Here is a 20,970-nt window from a genome sequence, read left to right as displayed (position 1 = left end):
AGATCGGAGTTGTCTTTGGTTTGTAAATATTAACTAGACTGTTTTATAATTCAGCTAGTGTTTCACATCAAAGGTGAATGTGTTGGGGGATCTCCTAAAATTGGATTCAGTTCTTGTTCTGGAACAAAATATGCCCTGCTTGCTGTTGGGAAAACCACAGAGCTTCCAGACACAACATGTGTAATAGTAGTAGTTTTAGCTGGAAATACTGCAAATCAAATTAATGTCAATTTTGAAATGCACTGAGGACATTTTAGTCTTTCTATAAGATATGTATTGAGGTGTACTAATACCCCTATTCTTTCTAAATTAGCAGGATTGTTTGTGGAAACAGAGGGATGGATGAAGATAAAAGAGCAACTTCTGAACGGATTCTTCTTGAACCCTACAAGTACTTGCTACAACTGCCAGGTAAGAGTGACCATTGGCAATTACATGCACAGTTTATTCTTAATTCTTTGCTGCATGTTCATAATGTTGCTCAATACTACTATAGTGGGAATGTCTCAATTCTGGCTTCTGTGAAACTCTGCGGAGTCTGAAAGAATACTTTCACATCTGAAATTCATCTGCTTCTGTCTCAAGCGCCCCCAAGCTCTTCCCTGAGAAATACTACTGCAGCATCAGAACTCATTCTGTTTTCCTACCATCCTTTTGCAATTTTAATGATCTCTTTTGTGACTATATGTGGAAATAATGAGGTTACAGGGGTGCTTTTCTTGAGACTGCAGAAGAATTAAAACTGGGTGAATCTCATAAGAGCATGAGCAAAATCAAAAGATACAGTAAAATGATATTTTGCATGATGAAAAGGCAATCATGCAAAATATAATCCTGGAGCCTATTTTAACCATTTAAGCCCGTGATTAAAAAAAAAGGTACATTTTAATAACTACAGTCTTGACCAACACAAAATAGGTGTCGTTTGAAAGCTTAGAAGCTCCACTTTACAATGCATGTAGACATTATCACCAAAACTGAACAAATGCTTTGAAATTTGCAGATAAAGCAGAAGTGTTCGGTTTTTATAATTTATAAAAAAGTGCACTTTGCATATTATTGTAACTCATCAAATAGTCGTGTGTCATGTCATTGGAAATCTCTCAAATAGTAAAATACAACCAACCCATTCGTTTTACTCACAGATAAAAATATAGCGAGTCATATACAAGTATATGTTTTTTGGCAATTATGTTGGTGTTGCTTGAATGCTGCATTTTCGCTTATAACTTCACGAATAAAAGGTACATAAAATATCACATAACATTAGAACACAAAACTGCAGCTGTGGATCAGGTGATCGAGCGGGTCGGCCACTAATCGCAGGGTTGGCGATTCCCGGCCCACATGACTCCACATGCCGAAGTGTCCTTGGGCAAGACAGTGAACCCCAAGTTGCTCTTAATGGCAGGGTGTGTGTGTGTGTCTGTGTGTGTCTGTGTGTGTCTGTGTGTGTCTGTGTGTGTCTGTGTGTGTCTGTGTGTGTCTGTGTGTGTGTGTGTGTGTGTGTGTGTGTGTGTGTGTCTGTGTCTGTGTGTGGTTGAATGGGACACAGTGTAACGTGCTTTGGTAACCTCTAAGGTTAATAAAAGGCGTTATATAAGTGCAGACCATTTACCATTATTTAGAAGTGATTATATTTCAAATGAGTCCACACACAAGGTAATCGGATGCATAGATCATTGGATAATCCACATGAAGCACAATGTTACATATGGCCACCTGGAGATGGCACCAAATACACGAGACAAACTCAATGATGACTCAAATGGCACAGAATGAAACTCATTCTGTGAAATCTCATTACTAAAATCATGTCTGCATGCAAAACTTTAATCATCGTTGTGTTTGCATGTGTACTTAGTAATTATTTACAATTATGATGCTTTATTTGTTTAGAGAGGACACATGGAGATGTTTTTGGACACTATGTTAAATTATTTTTGTAATGCTATAACTTTTGATTGCTTGTCGTAACAACACAATTTTGGGGGTAAATGAGGAGCCACCTTAATTACAACCAGAGATACATGATGTCAAAAAATTATTTTGCTGAGATTCTCAGAAGTTTTCTTTACAATGATACCAAACACTTGACCCTCCTTGTTTTTTGTCAAGTTGTAAGCCTTTAATTTTATCTTTTAAAATGCCTTAAGAGCTTAAAGAGTTAAAGGAATATTCCGGGTTCAATACAATTTAAGCCCAATCAACAAACCCTGTAATCATGCAAAAACGACAGTTTAAACAACTTTACAGCTCAAATAATACACAAGTTTTAACAGAAGAATTAATGTAAGTGCTTTTATACAATTATAAGCTTAATTTTCTGACTTTAACCCCCTCAAAATCTGGCCTCATTCACTTCCATTGTAAGTGTCTCACTGTAACCTTGACTTTTTATTTATTTTTTAAAGGGGTCATGACATGAGGAATTCAATTTGCTTGATCATTTGACATTTAAGAGGTAATTTTACTATAAAAACATACTGTTAGTTTCAGAACTCAAAACTTCAATCTGTTGAAACCAAGCTGTCAAAATGACTCGTTTTTTACATCCTTCACATTGTGATGTCACACTGTTGAAGATATTTGCATCTGACCACCTCCTCAACACATGAACACCTATTTTGCCTTTTATCACTTCTGTAGCCCCACCCAGCAGTGATGCTGATCAGTCAAGTGCAGAGAGCCAATCAGAACAGTGGGCGTGTACTGTAAAGTCTTAAAGGAGAAGCAGCGCCAAAAACAGCGTTTCTGACAGAGGGTCAGGATGAGGCTGGAAGAGGATATTTTACAAATATATGATGATATATGAAGTAATCCTCAAGGAACGTATTAAAATGATAAAAACCGACATGTCATGAACCCTTTGAAGAAAAGGAGGGACGAGTCAAAATACATTTTTGTGGTAATTATGCCACAAACGGTGTCAATTGAACTTTACTTGTATCGAACCCAAACTATTATGTTAAACTACGGTATTTTTTTTTAGTAGGTCGACACATCTTTTAGGTCTATTAATTAATGCATGAAAACATATTTATTGTGAAAGCACTACACAAATAAATAAACTTGACTTGTTTAACCATTTTAAGATTATCAGCGTCGATTAATAACTGTGCACATTTTTTTAAATAAACATGGTTCATAATTAAGTGTTCATTTTAATGTCAGCAACATTGTGCTGTATTATTATATATATATATATATATATATATATATATATATATATATATATCTCTAATGTAATAAAGGCAGTAAACCAAGGACTGTCAATACTTTTATAATCTAAATGTTTTTATTTGCATTGCAACGATGAATATTTATGTGTGTAACTGCCTTGAAAATGATTCAATTAAACCTTAATGGTCTTAATAGTAAGCTTAATTCAGTTATATCATTTATTTATTTTGATTTGGCTGTGGACTATGACCCAGACATGTTCTTGACCGGTTCTGTGCGGTTTGCTAAATATCTCCGCTAGTAACGGATCGAGTCCTGGCTCCTAACAAAAATAAAATACCGTTGTACACTTGAGACTGCGAGGAAGTCTGCCAGTAGGTCATTAGATCAGTGTAACGTAACACTCTCTCAGTGACGGCAGGTGTTAAGAGGGAGCTGGAGGGAAAATGCTCATGAATGGAAATGAACTGTAATGAATGTTTTCAGTCGGAGCCTCCCAGTCAATTTTGATTGCAAAAGAGATTTTGCTGAATCGTTTGAGCTCTTCATTCCCAACCAGTGAGCAAGGATACACATGAAACCCAGACCTGCATTTAAACCTTTTAACCCTTAAACACCACATCCTTCATATTTGAAGAAAAATAAAAACGATTATTAAAAAGTTTGTGTGTGCGCTTGTTTTAGTTGGTCTACTCTATCACTTATTTGTCTTGAAATAAATATGAGAATCAGATCGTTGAAATTAAGTTTAACCGAGTTTGAAAGCTACCAATTTACAAAAAACATGTGTTTTCTGTCCCCGTTTTCTTTGCTTTGATCATTAGGAAAACAAGTCAGAACGAAACTATCTCAGGCATTCAACCACTGGCTCAATGTCCCAGAGGACAAACTTCAGGCAAGTGTTTATTTACATTTATCTGGAAACGTTTTCATTGTTGCTGGATTTAAAAAAAGCTGCATTGTTAACTGGGGTTGCCACGGTGTTATTCGGTACAAGGGACATGTGAAATGTTATACCAGGTAAAAGGGGGAAACATTATGAGTGGAACTTCCAATATCAATACAATAGCCTAATGCATGTAATAGCTTTAAATAAAGAATAGGAGTGTGTGTGACCCATGATAAATTAACCTAAATAACGCATTCATGTTCTTTACCAACGTATCAAATTACACAGGCAGCAAAGTACACGCATTGACAAGACGTTTTATTGCAGGTAGTGAATGTAATGTGCATGGTGGGTTACTGTAGGATGACTCGTGATTCATAATGACACAAGAAATGCTGTTAGAAACAGACATACACTTGAAGAAACACACTTTATTATATTTTTAAGAACAGATGACCGAAAAGCCATCTATGCGCATGTATGACGCACTGTTTGTTCTGTCTTGTAGAACACGTATGTAAAGGGTTCTCACTCTTTCTTTGTTTCGGTTTTCTGAAAATGTTTTGCAAGAATAGATCTATGAGAATGCTGCAAATGACCTCAGACAACAGAGTTCAGTTCAATCTATTTCCACAGAGCAGTTCATTGTGAACGCAACTCTGCAGGGTCACTTTATATGTAGATTATCAGGGCGGCTGTGGTTCAGTTGGTAGAGCGGGTCGGCCACTAATCGCAGGGTTGGTGGTTCGAATCCCGGCCCACACGCCATGCCAAAGTGTCCTTGGGCAAGACACTGAACCCCAAGTTGCTCCCAATGGCAGGCTAGCACCTTGTATGGCAGCTCTGCCGTCATTGGTGTATGAATGTGTACATGAGTCACAGTGTAAATCGCTTTGAATACCGCTAAGGTTAAAAAGGTGCTATATAAGTGCAGACCATTTACCATTATACTTCTGTGATTAAATCATAAAATAATACAAAAACACGTTCACCTTGAACCATGATTTATATTTCTGTGATTATCATCATTATATCTCTTATGTTTACATTTAGAATTGTTTTTAGATCTTAATATGCATTAGTAATTTTCCTCCTGTTGTCATACAGATACTTGCGTGACCGTGGGGGGGGGTTGTGTGTGTGTGTGTGTGTGTGTGTGTGTGTGTGTGTGTGTGTGTGTGTGTGTGTGTGTGTGAGTATGAGAGTGTGTGTGTGAGTATGAGAGTGTGTGTGTGAGTATGAGAGTGTGTGTGATTAAAAAAAAAAATATGTTTTTCTAAAAATATTATGAACATATTTCTTGCATATCGCCCAGCTCTTGGAGGGAACAACACACATTTTTAATTGCACTTAATGTTTTCAGTTTCATTAAAATGTTTTGTTAAAATAAATAAATAAAAAAAGTTCAAAGTTTGAGATCAAGCTGCTTTGTATTATTGTTTTGGCTACTGCTTAACAAAAATTACCCAGTAGTTCCACTTAACGTCCAACCAGCGGGAATAGTTTGTCAGTTTGAACATGAACACTGCACCGGTGTGAAAATTATGATATCATGGCAAGTCTATTTTTAACCCTATAAAATCCTTTGTATAAAAAAAAAACAACGTTTGACAGCTCCTGTTTCACACTCCATTCAAACAACCTAAGAGATGTAAGTTTTGCATGGGTATGGCACCATATAATAATGGTTATGTGTGAAAAATCAATGTTTACATAGATCTATTAAAAATGGTGGCAGACTTGAGTGAAAAGTGACTCCTATATTTGGATAAATGACATAAAATTAAAGTGACAGCAATGATTATATTGTTTCTGATATTTTAAAATGAGTATTTGCTGAATAAAAGCAACTTGTGTTTAGTTAATAAAAAAAAAAAATATATATATATATAATTTAATTGAAACCCCCCTTTGAAATCCGTGTATCAAATATGGTACAACAGGCTTTTGAGGTTTATCGCTCAATCACATTACAATCCATTCATGGCCACTATAAACCCAACAAATCACAGAGCTTTGAAAATTCTGGCATATACATTTAATAAGATATTGAGCAGCACGATTCTGGATGAATTGAGAATCACAATTTTTTAGATCACGATTCTGAAACAAAGGCTTATTTCAGTGATTTACAAAACCTGGACATAAAAAATGCAATGGTTGTAAAACAAATCTATAAATGTTTAAAAATAAATACATTTAAAATGTCAAGGGTTCAAAAGAGGGCACTTTTTCTTTGCCCATTCGAACCTTTTGTTTTTCTGTTTCAAAAGTGTCTTTGCAATTCTTCCCATAAGTCCTCCTGAGTCTTCTCTTTACTGTTGTACATGAAACTGGTGTTGAGCGGGTAGAATTCAATGAAGCTGTCAGCGGAGGACATGTGAGGCATCTATTTCTCAAACTAGAGACTCTGATGTACTTATCCTCTTGTTTAGTTGCACATCTGGTCTTCCACATCTCTTTCTGTCCTTGTTAGAGACAGTTGTGCTTTGTCTTTGAAGACTGTAGTGACACCTTTGTATGAAATCTGCCGTTTTTTGGCAATTTCAAGCATTGTATCGTCTTCATTCCTCAAAACAACGATTGACTGATGAGTTTCTTTTTTGCCATTGTTGACCTAATATTGACCTTAACACATGCTAGTCTATTGCATACTGTGGCAACTCAAAAACAAACACAAAGACAATGTTAAGCTTCATTTAACAAACCAAATATATTTCAAATGTGTTTGATATGTCAAGTGATTTTCTAGTGCCAAATGATCAATTTAGCATGATTCCTCAAGGCTAAGGTGTTGGAGTGATGCTGCTGTCTAGATTTGATCAAAAATGACATTTTTCAAATATTGATGGTGCTGTTATTTACATCAGTAATGTCCTGACTATACATTGTGATCAGTTGAATGCCACTTTGGTGAATTAAAGTACCAATTTCCTTCTGCAACAGCAAAATCTGTCCATTATTCCAAACTTTTGGCCGCCAGTGTTAGCTGTATTGCATTGTGTCTTTGCTGTCTTGTTGGGTACACAACGATATCAGATTAGCTGGATGTGACAGGCTGATTTCATGACTGTGATTCAGTTTGCCAAACCGATTGTGTTTGTGACACATGCTAACTATTGAAAATGACTTTTCTGATAAATATCAAGATCATCTAGCCCTAGTTGCATTTTGCCCTTTACATCTAGAAGGGTGGTAGAATTGTTGTCATCTTAGCTGTTGAATAAAATTAATAACGAAAAGGTTTGATTTATAAAGATAACATTTTTGAAGAGAACTGAAGTGTGCCGTGGGCAGCTAGAAGGCTTTTGTGTTTTCTACGGTTCATTCTTCTGAACACAAGACTGATGATGGAGAGGCACCCACAGTGTGTCTGCTCAGTCATTTTCACAGCAACTTTGCCCTCCAGTGAACCGCGCCGCCTGCACAAATCTCCAGTGCAAATCAAAAGCACCGGTGCAGTGTCTTATCTCTCCTGGGTCATCATTCCCATATCATCCTTTCTTTTGCAAACTGCCTGTTTCCTCTCTCTCTCTCTCTCTCTCTCTCTCTCTCTCTCTCTGACATCGCAGAGACTGAAAAAGAAATCAATGCAAATAGATTTTGTCTCTTAAGCATCACATCATGGGCCATTTTCTGAATTCTGCCCTTCAAATTGAGTTGGAGCATTTCTGCAGTGGTGTTGTGTTACAGATAAGTGAGATATAAATGCACATGGAGGATACAAAAATCTCTTAAAGGAACGGTTCGCCTATAATTGAACATCGTTCACATGAGTCATTATTTTCTTCCGTGAAACACAAAATGAGATGTTAAGCTGCGTACACACTGCCAGCGACACCGCAACACCATCCCATTCATTTTCAATGAGAGCACAGCGACTGCCGGTGCCACGAGCTGTCGCGACCGTTGGCGACCAGATGTGGGCGTGTCCAGCGACGCGACAAAGTTGAGACAAGTTTAACTTTATTCAAATGAAGAGCGACTTACGGGAGCAACAGCCAATAGGAGAGAAGACGGTAGAGCTCACGTGATCTCTCTCTCTCTCTCTCTCTCAGCTCCTGCAGTAATCTGGGGACTCGCCCTCTGCAGCAGCTCATCAAACTGGGTCCTGCCTTTTCCCTCCAAAATGTTTGTTTTTAGCAGCAAGAAAACTGATTCGCTATCAACAGCAATGGAATGGCATCGGTCATTGTCATTTATAAACGTTACTAGGCAACCAGTAGTGGAAACGCCCAGTAGCGACAAAGTGTGGCAGTGTGAACGCAGCTTAAGATGTTCGCTAGAATGTCTGAACTTTTGCTTTCCATACAATGAAAGTGGGTGGAGCTTAGCCGTCGACTGATATGGGTTTTTCAATGGCCGATACCGATATCTAGAGAGCACGATGGTTAATATAAATCCAGATAAACATAATACAAATTTACAACAGCAAATCATGAGTACACAAAGTTTCTAAAGAGAAAAACTTATTTGCATGAACTTGGAAAAATAAAACGTGAAAACCGCATATGGGTGCCGATAGTTGCTTTTTGGAACTATAGGTGGTTGGAAAAATCTATGCTAATAATTGGTGATATTTAATTTTTATTTTCTCTTTTTAAAATTTTTTTTTTTTATTATTCCATATCAATAAACCTTATCTGGTGAAAATACAGACGATTAAAAACTCAATTTGTAAATACTCACATATTGAGCATTGTAACGGAGCCTAGCCTCTATTATTTCAAAATAAGAGTCCTGGGTGCGTTTTGGGCTTCTTTATTTTTAAAAGTCCCACTTTATACATCGTCTTCATTTCTCTAGTTATTATTACGATTTTGGTTGCACAACAAACTGCTTTTGGGATTTCTTTTTTTTTTTTAATAATTTTAAAATAAATATTTTTATTTATTTATTTTTTAAAAGCTATCGGTCGATTTAATCAGTTATTGGCCTTTTCCACCACCTTTATTATCGGTAACTGCAAAATCCACCATCGGTCAACCTCCGCTATCCATTGACATAACTTGGTAGATTTTGGAACTGACACGAGGGAAAGTCAGTACTTTTGTTATTTGGCCAAATGTACATGGTTATCGGCCGGTAATCGCAAAATGGTCAATTATCGGCCGATTACTCAATCGGTCACGGTTCTGGGTCATTCCGTGTCAACACCACCAGAGGTCCCCAGTTTGAAATGTTGTTTTTGATCATTGTTTTCTTGTGAAAGATAAATGTGAACTAGAATGAAAGTCAAAATATGAAATGCCATAGATTAATATTTACAGAGTATTTAATTATTTTGTAGAGGGGGTCATAATGACAATTTCCTCCTTTTGATTTTGGAGCAAAACTACAGGTTAAAAATGACCTTCGTAAGGTGTTGGCGTCATTATTTTTCCACATCGATATGTAGGTCTTGTACAAAGTCAGTTGACCTCTGCACCACTTGTTGCATTGTATCCCAATGGTGTGAGTCCAAAAATGGGGGAAAAAAGTTGTTTTTCCAAAGTTGGAGTGCCTATGACTTCAGAAGTATTAAAGAAATATTTTCAATTCTGTTTAATACTTCTGGAGTTATAAGCACTCCAACAATCATGGCTGAAAATTGCCATTTTGACCCCCCTCTTTACCACCAAAAAACCCCAAAACTGGATAACTTAATGGATTGATCAATGGCATTTATTTTATATATATTCGGGGACATTTAGCATAACTTCTACTTTTGTGATTCACGTAAGGCGGTAGTTAGAACAACAAGAGGGTAAGAAAATAATGACATTTGATAACTATGCCTTTAAATGCCCATCTAGAAATCCAGTAAGTATGAAAAGGCTCAACGCTGTTGTTATGCCTCGTAATCCCCTTCAAATAGTTGTTATGCACCAAGCAGTTCTCTACATGCTAATGTTAAAGAATGTAGCAAACCAGCTGCAGGCTGCACTTTCCATAAGAGGGAGAAAAAAACTGCAAATTCCAATTCTTATCTGGGCAGGATTAAAAATGCAGCTGTTGCACTGCAGTAAATTCAGATTATTGCATTCAGATGTGTAATGCTAATGAGTGACGAATACATTACAAATCTGATTAGCGCACTGGGACACTGTTTATACGAAGCAATAATTATTAGATGTCAGTGATGCGGACACAATCTGATCCCAGCATGTTCGGTGTTAGAAAGACTTATTAAACAGCACTCTGGAATACTCTATTCTGATTGGTCAATGGCGCCATCTAGTGGTCGGATATTAAGGAACAACCGCACATGCGGGGATTCGGACATATCAGACTGGTCAGTCTGGAATATTTCTTTGACCATTTATTTATTTTATTGGCATGTATGTTGTTTCAAACCCATATAGCCAACCTGGTACAAGTTCGAAAGAGAACGCTAGTCATCATGTTAGCCGAAAGTGTCATAAAAGCACACGTGGTTGTGTTTTCATCTCACATTTGCTTTTTATGACATTTATTGGTTAGGTTCAAGGTTTAGGGTAGGGAGGTCTGTTTTGTTGACTTAAATCTCAAAAACGAATGTGTTTGGGAGAACATTTAACTCCCTTTTAGCACTACACAGTGGACATTTCACATTGGAAGTGTGTAATTTCTGTGACACTAGCGTTATATAGTATACGTGTAGGTTTCCCGAATCAAACACCATTGGTTGAGCCAAAAGTTGACATGTCAGACCACTCGCACAGAGCAATTTTTTGAGCAAACGCTGTTAAATGTTTCTTCTAGGGCTGTCGATTTAACGCGTTAATAACGTGCGATTAATTTGACAAAAATTAACGCGTTTAAAAAAAATTAACGCACTTTAATTGCAGTGCTTAACTGAGAAATTCAAGCTTGTAGTTCCACCTGTTTACTCCAGAGGGCAGTAATTGAAATTTCAGCTGTGTGAGCAACACACAGTTTATACAGTGAGGAAAGCAATTTCTTGCGTTCAAAACACTTGGAGCACAAATGTGATCTTTTAGGGATCTTAAGATGTGTTTAAAGATTGAGTATTAAACTATATTTAACTCGACACAGTGAACTAAACATTTTATTTTTATGACGCAACACACCGAGACGCGACACAAGCATGTCTGACGCAGGTCGTACGGTCTTTACCTCATACATATTTAATTACCAACGAGGTTAAGGATGTGTCCTTTAAACTGTTACAGCGTTTTTACCCCGTCAATCTTTATTTAAGAAACATGCTCTCTGAAATAGATCCACTCCTTCTGTAATGTTGTGATGAAAAGTTTGTTTGTACGTACCTCTATTTTAACTAGTGTTTCTTTGCTTTATAAAGACGTTTTATTTGGTTTTCGCAGATTTGATAACTTAAGTTAATATTTCTGATTAATCTGTTTATTTTTCTTGCCAAGTTTTTAATACATAAGTGTAAATTTATGTCTATAAAGCCCCTAATTGCACTTTTTCGTCAAGACTTGAAATATTATTTAAATACTCTTTGTACCTCCAACAACTCCAAAGCATTGAAAACCATTACACTATGAATATAATGTCTTGGCATTATTGTAAAATACATCTGTAGTATTGTGTACTATGTACACCCCTGGCTTGTTACTAAAAAATAAATGTCTAACGCAGGCGTAGATTGACGGGTCCTTAAACAAGCCCTCTTTAAATATTTAAAGATAACTATGTAGAATTATTTCATCATTATATATTGAATTATTGTTATATGAGGGGCTTTCTCAGCAAATATTTGTATATGCAATTAATCGGGACACCATGTAATTAATTCGATTAAAAATTAATCAATTGACAGCCCTAGTTTCTTCCAATCAGACTTTAGTACAAACTATCCATTTTATAAAAACATACTGTTTTTAAAGGGGAAGTAACCAAAGCAGATGAAGTACCTTTCAATTTAAAGGTGTTTAATTCAGTGGTTAACCTGGTTATTAAATATGTAACCCAGTTTTTGTTGGATTTCCAGATAAAAAGATACAAAATCGGACCATCACTCACTTTTACACCAGTGTTCTAGTCTTTAGGACGTTAATCTAATAAGTATTGGTCTCTGTATAGTTGAAACTATTTTATCAGCCAAATATGTGGCTCCAAAAGCCTACTTGCCTACTCTTTATAAAGCATTTCCTTTCTAATATACATTACTGTATGCATTTAAAACACAAGATAATGTGTTTGCTGTGTTTACTATATAATGTGACCGTAGTCAAACCAAACTATTGTAATATTAGCAAGCATCGTCAATAAGCATTTCATGCTCTTTGTCCAAGTAAAGCATTAAACTAGCGGTGCTAGCTGTGCTAGTCATGGAGGGATCATGGAGGGATCAAACTGAACTGGCCACTCATCCAGCGATGAAGTGATGCTAATCTTGTCTTTGTGAATCAGCCGTTCGCTCTCAATTAAGGCTGCTCAGTATGTCTTAAATTATATCTCGATATTCAATATATATCTCTATAAATATGTATGTGCTCTACAATGGCTCAAAAGTTGTTGTTTTTTTAAATAAGAGGAACCATCATTTAATCCAAATAGCCATTGTATCCAAGTATATTCAATACCCCAGTTGAACATTATATAATACTAAATTGTTAGTGCGGGACATGTCAGGTTTTGCTAATATAATATAATGCTGTATTATCATTTATTATTATATTTGCGTTACAAAAAACTTACGTATTTCTGTCCTGTTTACTTCACCTCCACCTGGGGCTTTTATTTTGACACTGAAATTGCTGTCGTATTCAACTTCACTATGAGCTTTTATTGGGCGTTTTCCAAATGGCATTTATGGTTAAATCACAGCCTTTTGTGGAATAATAATCACATATGACCAACTCACCATTTTGATGTTATTTTGATTAATTGTGCAGCCCCCTAAAGGATCGTGAAATTAGTCTACTGATGTTCTCTATGAAACTTAATGGACAAATTAAAGCACATTAAAATCATCGCGATATTCACGATATTGGTCAATTATATCTTTGAGTATTTCGTTAATATCGATATATATCGCCCCGCCCTACTCTCCATGCGATTTATGTTGAGCGCCAAGCTTGTCAGATCACATTCAACTCACTGTTCAGCAGCTCTCTTTTTATCCCGGATATTTCATTACAGCTCTTCAGGCAGCGAAAGTCAGTCGATCATGCCAGCAACTGCCGCCTGTACTTCCATGTTTATTTGATCTTGTGAATAGCAAAACAAACATGAGAGATTATTCGGTTTGCCCTCAAAGTCTTGGAGCATCTAGTTGCTTGATTTCTAGAAAACAAGCTTAAATAGATGCTTTGGACTCATCATGTTTCAGCATGTTTCTGAGATTCAGAAAAACAACATTGTGCAATATATATATATATACATACACAATTAACATTTACGCATTTTAATTTCATCACAAATTTCTATCAAATTGAACAGAGTAATCTTTAACAAAATAAAACTTGATACAAAATTCTCATTTAATTTAGTTAAAGATTGCTCCTTTCAATTTGCTAGAAATTTGTGATGAAATTAAAATGCGTAAATCTTAAAAATAAGCTTAAATATTTGTATTATTAAATTGTATAGCACTATTGATTTGTCTTGGAAATGAATATTTATCGTAATAAAAATGTAATTGTCAAATACAGACTTTGTTGTACCAAAACTCAATATTTGTGTTATTTGCTTAATTTGCTCAATGCAACTTCGATGCATTGCATCATTTTAAAGCTGTTAATAAATTCAGCAGGTTTACGCATCATGAATGTGAGACTAAACCTTGCGTTTCTTGAATTCAAGCAGGTGGAGGGCTGTATCTTGGGCATATAATATGAAAATGCGAAGACCAAAACTAATAATAAGTGATGTTAATATATTTTATTATAAACAGTAGTCCTACTCCAAGCACATGTTAAATAATAAATGCACAATATAAATATTTATATTCCCTCACTCTCCTAATGTAGCCTATGACAAATTTAATAGAGCTGAAGTAGTGATATGATCATATTTATTATCAATCTATTTCTGCCTAAATTCAGTTAGTGTTACTATAGTAAATTCAAGGGTGGTGATGTCGAATTGTGTGTCCAATTCATATGGTTTCGGATTCTCGCGCCTTCTAACTGATTCTCACAAAGCTGCGAGTTTAAGAGCTCGTGACCAACCTGTTTTGCGCTTGCGCTGCTCTTTCCACTGAGCCATATCCATCTACAGAGCCACACAGGTGCAAGAGACATCCTGAGTTTATAGCACACATGAGGTTTACCGTTTGAACTATAGGTGGTGCTGTCTCCAGACTGCTCGGGTATCCTCAGGACATGATGTCAATAAAGCATTTCTTTTTGTCCGACAATGCATTTAAAAGATATACATTTTTAAGAAAAGTCTGAATGGTTTGTTGAGGCAGTATGGACGATATGGGGACAATTGGTATTGTTGCAATCCTCATGGCCCAAGGAATCTCTAGACTACATTTTTGGACATACGGTTCAAAAGTTACAGGTAAAAGTAGCCATTTTCCACCATTTCCTGACCCTTTGGTGTCTCCAGATCATGGTCCTGATGAAGCATGCCGAGTTTTGTTTCGATAAGTCGATGCATTGCGGAGATACAGCCTCAACTTCAAAATCAAAATTCTGTATCAATTCTCTGCGGCTTGGTTTGGAGATTATTTAAGACATATTTTGGGCAAATCAGACTAAGTTTGAAAGCTGTGAAACCTTTACTGTAAACATCATATTCCAAAATGGCGGCTACTGTAATGGGTCGTTCTAATGTAAGGGGTTCATTTGAATCATCAGGTGGAGAGTAATCGGATGCAAAAATAATTGTTTCTTGGATAAATGGTTCAAAATATACGTGCAAAAGAAAAGCACATTTTTGAACTGGTGCTGGCGCTATAGAGGGCATCCTAAAGACCTCCGATTTGGTATGGCTTATATTCATGACCACCCCTATCAGTGCACCAAATTTCATAATTGTCCTATGTGCAGTTCTAGGGGCTGCCATAGACTCCCATTGGGGAGGAAGAATAAATATAGCTGCAAGCAGCGATGACGGGCCCAAGCACAACTGGTCCATTTCCACCTGGTGGCTTTTGGAAAACAATGCAAGGTGGACACATACAATTGGCATTTGACATACTAAACAATTTTGAAGCAATTTGGGTAAATATAAGAGGACTATTTTAGAGTCTGTTGTAAGAGCAACATTTTCTGCTGCGAGGTGGTGGCGCTAGGACTGTGACCCAAAATAGTCAAATCAATGTGATTAGCCCCCAAGACTTAACATACATCTCAGTTTTAATCTAAATCAAACATTGCACACAGAAAATATGGGACACTTCCTGTTTCCCATGTTTTTGCCATTAGTACCTCGCCATGGCAACACCATTCGATATATATATATACAAATCTGTTAGCAATTTAGCATCTTCAATGTCTTGGTATAATGTTGTCTAAATGTGGTGGCAGTCACGCCTAGGAGGAGTATTTAAAAGTTCAGAGACTGCAATATTCAAAAAATCCAAAATGGCAGACTTCCTGTTTGGCAGAGCTTATAACTATAACTATGCAAGTTGTCCGGCTTGATGAGAACTATATATATATATATATACACACACCAATTTTGGTAACTGTAGGTGAAAATGGGGATGCTTACAGAGGCCGTCTTACATGCCCATTTACATTTGTCCAGCCTTATTGGCTGAGGACTCATGCCTGAGCAGGAGCGTGTGTGTGTGTATTTTTGACGTGTGTATGATTAAGGTATTTTTGTGAAATATTATATACCTTTTGAACAAAGAGAAATACTAATCGCTAAGAAACCATTACAGATGTAAAGAACAGGATGTAGATGTATAAACGTCTCCTGTTTTCCTACTATTACCAACATATACTCCATAAAAATCCTCTTAAATTAATGGGTTACAATATGTTAATTTATACTCCACTCTTAAGCTGTAATTGTGAACTGGGCTTTGAGGTTTAGTACAAGAGATAAATGCATGATATAAGCTTTTATGCATCAGCTTTTCTGCTTTATTTATTCCGTGGGGAGTGCTGATGTAATTGTTTGATCTCAACCTGTGGATGTTTCTGTATTTGTCATTTTTTATTAGTTTTTGAGAGCTGTTTGATTAGTCAAGCGATTACAAATCTTTCTCATTAGACTCCTTGAAGCATTCTCTCTCTCTCTCTCTCGTTCTCCTGCAGCATGTAAACTCTTGAACCCGTCGGCATGACCGCGCATGCGTGGCATCACTAACACCCTGCTGGCTGACAGCGGGCAACGCCTCCACACAGCTAGTGTCACACGCTGCCTGCAGACAACACACTTCTCCCACATCACTTTGCATTTGGGATGCATTTCGTCTTGTGTTGCCCTGAAAAACTTTAAGTGATGCATAACTAACATAGTTTAACTTTTTTCAGAAAAGCGCAAATAACACCATAAATATTCCTTTAGAGGAATTTTGTTGTGTTTAGAGGATTCAAAGGAGTAGAAATCCAGTTTCTTGAGATATTTTGACTTTTGATAGTCGAGACACAGTCATTATCTGCTGGGTTAAAGAGGTCAGAAACTATATAAAAGAAAAGTGAAGGGATGAAACTCATGAAAACATGTCTAGCTCACATTTCACTGTAAAAAAAAAAAAGTAGCTTTTTTCTTTTTTTTTTTTATGACCATCGATATTATCCATCGGTAATGTTATTGTCTAGTAAATGTTCCCTTAAATTCTCATTGGACTTGTATTTGCATGGTACTCCAAGTTACTAGAGCTAAAGCTTTTCCATGATGTCCCTTTTGCTTCCATATGAAGGGAATTATCTCCCAGATAATTCTGTGAATTATACAAGAGACCTTCTAACGAGGTACATTCCAAAAATATAAATTTTACTTATTTTATTCGTTTTTCATCATTTTGGTTGCAGTTTATCTTTATATAAAATATAAACAAATCCATGTATTCAATCAATAAATGTGATTTTATTATATTTCATTTATTATACTTTGTTACGTGTTGTTGTTTAAATGCATAATTGGTACCATTTACAAGAATTTACATTTGATTTGTTAAACCGGTACTGAAAACGGGCATTTCTGTAAACGGCGTCTGTAAATGACCGCATGCTAGCGAGAGAGACTCAAGTGGCTTTATTTTATGTGTGTGATGCATTATTAGAATTAAATGTTTCTTTGTTTTTGTTTTTTTGATTTTGTGAAAGGCAAAGCTCTCGATCTATCGGTCAGTTTTTGTTCCTACCCTCCCCTATGGTCATGAAGGCTGGGTCATGCCCGAAAGAACTAGGTCACGAGTACAAGCGGCCGAAATGGGCTTCCTCAGAAGGGTGGCGGCTTCTCCCTTAGAGATAGGGTGAGGAGCTCAGTCATCCGTGAGGAGCTCGGAGTAGAGCCGCTGCTCCTTTGCGTCGAAAGGAGTCAGTTGAGGTGGTTTGGGCATCTGGTAAGGATGCCCCCTGGCCGCCTCCCTAGGGAGGTGTTTCAGGCACGTCCAGCTGGGAGGAGGCCTCGGGGAAGACCCAGGACTAGGTGGAGAGATTACATCTCCACACTGGCCTGGGAACGCCTCGGGGTCCCCCAGTCAGAGCTGGTTAATGTGGCTCGGGATAGGGAAGTTTGGGGCCCCCTGCTGGAGCAGCTGCCCCCGCGACCCGACTTCGGATAAGCGGTTGAAGATGGATGGATGGACAACAACTGACTTTAAGGAACAGAAAGGGCATTAAAAGAGAGATTATTTAGTGAGTAATGGGTCGCGTGAATCTCGTTGTTGGACACATTATACGGATCAACTTTTACCCTCAACACACAGTGAAAGGATCTCGCTGCTGAACTCTTCACGACTAAACTACACAATTACTGGTGTGAGAAATCTGAATTTCAGCCAGTTGAAATTTACCAGCCAGTTGTCAAATAAATATATATATATATATAGACACACACATTTTTAGTTGCATAGTGTGAAATTTGGTTGCATTTCCACTCATTGTAGTGGAGGTTTGCGCATAGAGTAAAAGCTCGATCTTGGGATTTAAGAATCGATATCAAGATCATTCAAACGAAGATCACAATGCATCAGGAAATAAATAGTTTTCACCCAACTCTATTAATTTCACGTTGTCATTAGTTTTTCATAATATTAGCTCTTTACAAATGTGCTAATTCCATGTTTTCCATAAAAAAAAAATTATATGATATATACAGTATCTCAAAGCGAGTACACCCCTCACATTTTTGTAAATATATGATTATATCTTTTCATGTGACAACACTGAAGAAATGACAGTGTTGTCACATGATAGTGTGTACAGCTCGTATAACAGTGTACATTTGCTGTCCCCTCAAAATAACTCCACACACAGCCATTAATGTCTAAACTGCTGGAAACTAAAGTGAGTACACCCCTAAGTGAAAATGTCCAAATTTGGCCCAAAGTGTCAAAGTCTTATGATCAATAATATGGTAGTAAACAATACGTTGTATTCTAAAGCCGCTTTTTGTATTGTCTTATCAATGATGAACTCTTCTGCTACAGGAATGTAATACATTTTAATTATCTGAATATTTGTGTAATATATATATATATATATATATAATATACACTCACCTAAAGGATTATTAGGAACACCTGTTCAATTTCTCATTAATGCAATTATCTAATCAACCAATCACATGGCAGTTGCTTCAATGCATTTAGGGGTGTGGTCCTGGTCAAGACAATCTCCTGAACTCCAAACTGAATGTCAGAATGGGAAAGAAAGGTGATTTAAGCAATTTTGAGCGTGGCATGGTTGTTGGTGCCAGACGGGCGGTCTGAGTATTTCACAATCTGCTCAGTTACTGGGATTTTCACGCACAACCATTTCTAGGGTTTACAAAGAATGGTGTGAAAAGGAAAAACATCCAGTATGCGGCAGTCCTGTGGGCTGAAAATGCCTTGTTGATGCTAGAGGTCAGAGGAGAATGAGCCGACTGATTCAAGCTGATAGAAGAGCAACTTTGCCTGAAATAACCACTCATACAACCGAGGTATGCAGCAAAGCATTTGTGAAGCCACAACACGCACAACCTTGAGGCGGATGGGCTACAACAGCAGAAGACCCCACCGGGTACCACTCATCTCCACTACAAATAGGAAAAAGAGGCTACAATTTGCAAGAGCTCACCAAAATTGGACAGTTGAAGACTGGAAAAATGTTGCCTGGTCTGATGAGTCTCGATTTCTGTTGAGACATTCAGATGGTAGAGTCAGAATTTGGCGTAAACAGAATGAGAACATGGATCCATCATGCCTTGTTACCACTGTGCAGGCTGGTGGTGGTGGTTTAATGGTGTGGGGGATGTTTTCTTGGCACACTTTAGGCCCCTTAGTGCCAATTGGGCATCGTTTAAATGCCACGGCCTACCTGAGCATTGTTTCTGACCATGTCCATCCCTTTATGGCCACCATGTACCCATCCTCTGATGGCTACTTCCAGCAGGATAATGCACCATGTCACAAAGCTCGAATCATTTCAAATTGGTTTCTTGAACATGACAATGAGTTCACTGTACTAAAATGGCCCCCACAGTCACCAGATCTCAACCCAATAGAGCATCTTTGGGATGTGGTGGAACGGGATGTGCATCCCACAAATCTCCATCAACTGCAAGATGCTATCCTATCAATATGGGCCAACATTTCTAAAGAATGCTTTCAGCACCTTGTTGAATCAATGCCACGTAGAATTAAGGCAGTTCTGAAGGCGAAAGGGGGTCAAACACAGTATTAGTATGTGTTCCTAATAATCCTTTAGGTGAGTGTATATATATTACATGTAAATGGTACAAATGATGCATGCAAACAAACAAGTATTTACATTGATATGTAGAAAAAGTGCTAAACCAGTACTGTCTCTTTAAGAATGGAGGCAGTTCAGAGCGTATCTTGCAGAAGTGTTTAATTTGAGCGCATATAAACGAGTGAAACCAGGCGGCTTGTTTAAACAGCATCCGTGATATTCGTGATTAGAATTAAATGTTTAGTTATGTTGTTTTTGATCAACAACTTCCTGTTAATGGTGCATCCACATACAACGCGAAGCGAGCGTTTTGCGCGGCGAGATTACATACAAGGCCAATGCAAAGACATGTACATCGCGTTACTTGCGCGAAAGCAAGTTTGAACACACATTTATAATCCAGCGGTCAAACTTTTGTTTCTGTTGTGTGTGTGTGTGTGTGTGTGTGTGTGAACGCACTATAAGAATGGAAAGGATATTAAGAGACAAATGGATTGTGTGGATCTCGTGGACACAGAGGATTGAGTAAAAGATCGATCTTGACTTTTAAGAATCGATATTAAGATCGTTCGCATGAAGATTGCGATTTAATCAGAAAATTTATATTTTTACCAACTCATACGTGGTACTTACATACCATGATGGTAGCATGCTGCACATCTAGATGACATATTCTATTGCAATGGCACTTTTTGTTAGCGTTAAAACAAGTTTAACTAAATTATGTAAAGTTTAGGCTTAAATTACGTGAAAATTTAGAGGAATATTATTATTATTTTACTGAAAAACAAAAGGATTCTGAGGGATTTTTTTTTATGATATATTATTTGTTTTGCAGTGCAGGTTGTTTCAAAATGTCCAGGTTTCATGAAAGCAGACAAATTAAATTATTCTACTATTTAATTTTTTAACTGTGTTTTGCTTTCTTTGGCACATGATCGAATCAGTGCTTGTTCATTCAGCTGTCAGGCTGATATTCAGTTCATCTGTGAGTGTATATGTGTTTGTAGAGGTTCTGAATGGGCGGCACTTTACTGTAAGAAACATGTTTGCTGGATAAATGTCTGACATTTTCTGATGCTGGCAGCATGCCCAGTGCGTGCACGCGCACTCTCTCTGTCTCTCTGGTACTACTTT

At 37.2% G+C, this 20,970-nt stretch overlaps 1 protein-coding gene across 4 annotated transcripts in view; it reads left to right on the top strand.

The window, feature by feature from the left end:
* Positions 1-20,970, top strand: part of LOC127660564 (geranylgeranyl pyrophosphate synthase-like) — a 33,346-nt gene that overhangs the window by 6,866 nt on the left and 5,510 nt on the right. The window contains exons 2-3 of one of the 4 annotated variants that reach the window (XM_052150892.1): positions 317-411; positions 4,008-4,078. In XM_052150892.1, the coding sequence (XP_052006852.1) occupies positions 339-411; positions 4,008-4,078 (144 nt within the window). In that variant the 5' untranslated portion in view covers positions 317-338. Of the gene's footprint in view, positions 1-313; positions 412-4,007; positions 4,079-20,970 lie in introns of all 4 variants that reach the window. The other 3 variants (XM_052150893.1, XM_052150895.1, XM_052150894.1) reach the window with 3 other exon arrangements.

This window comes from Xyrauchen texanus, chromosome 20 (genome assembly GCF_025860055.1).
Source record: "Xyrauchen texanus isolate HMW12.3.18 chromosome 20, RBS_HiC_50CHRs, whole genome shotgun sequence".
Taxonomy (NCBI): domain Eukaryota; kingdom Metazoa; phylum Chordata; class Actinopteri; order Cypriniformes; family Catostomidae; genus Xyrauchen; species Xyrauchen texanus.
Note: the sequence above shows the minus strand (reverse complement) of the source record. Positions and strands in the feature narration are given on the sequence as shown.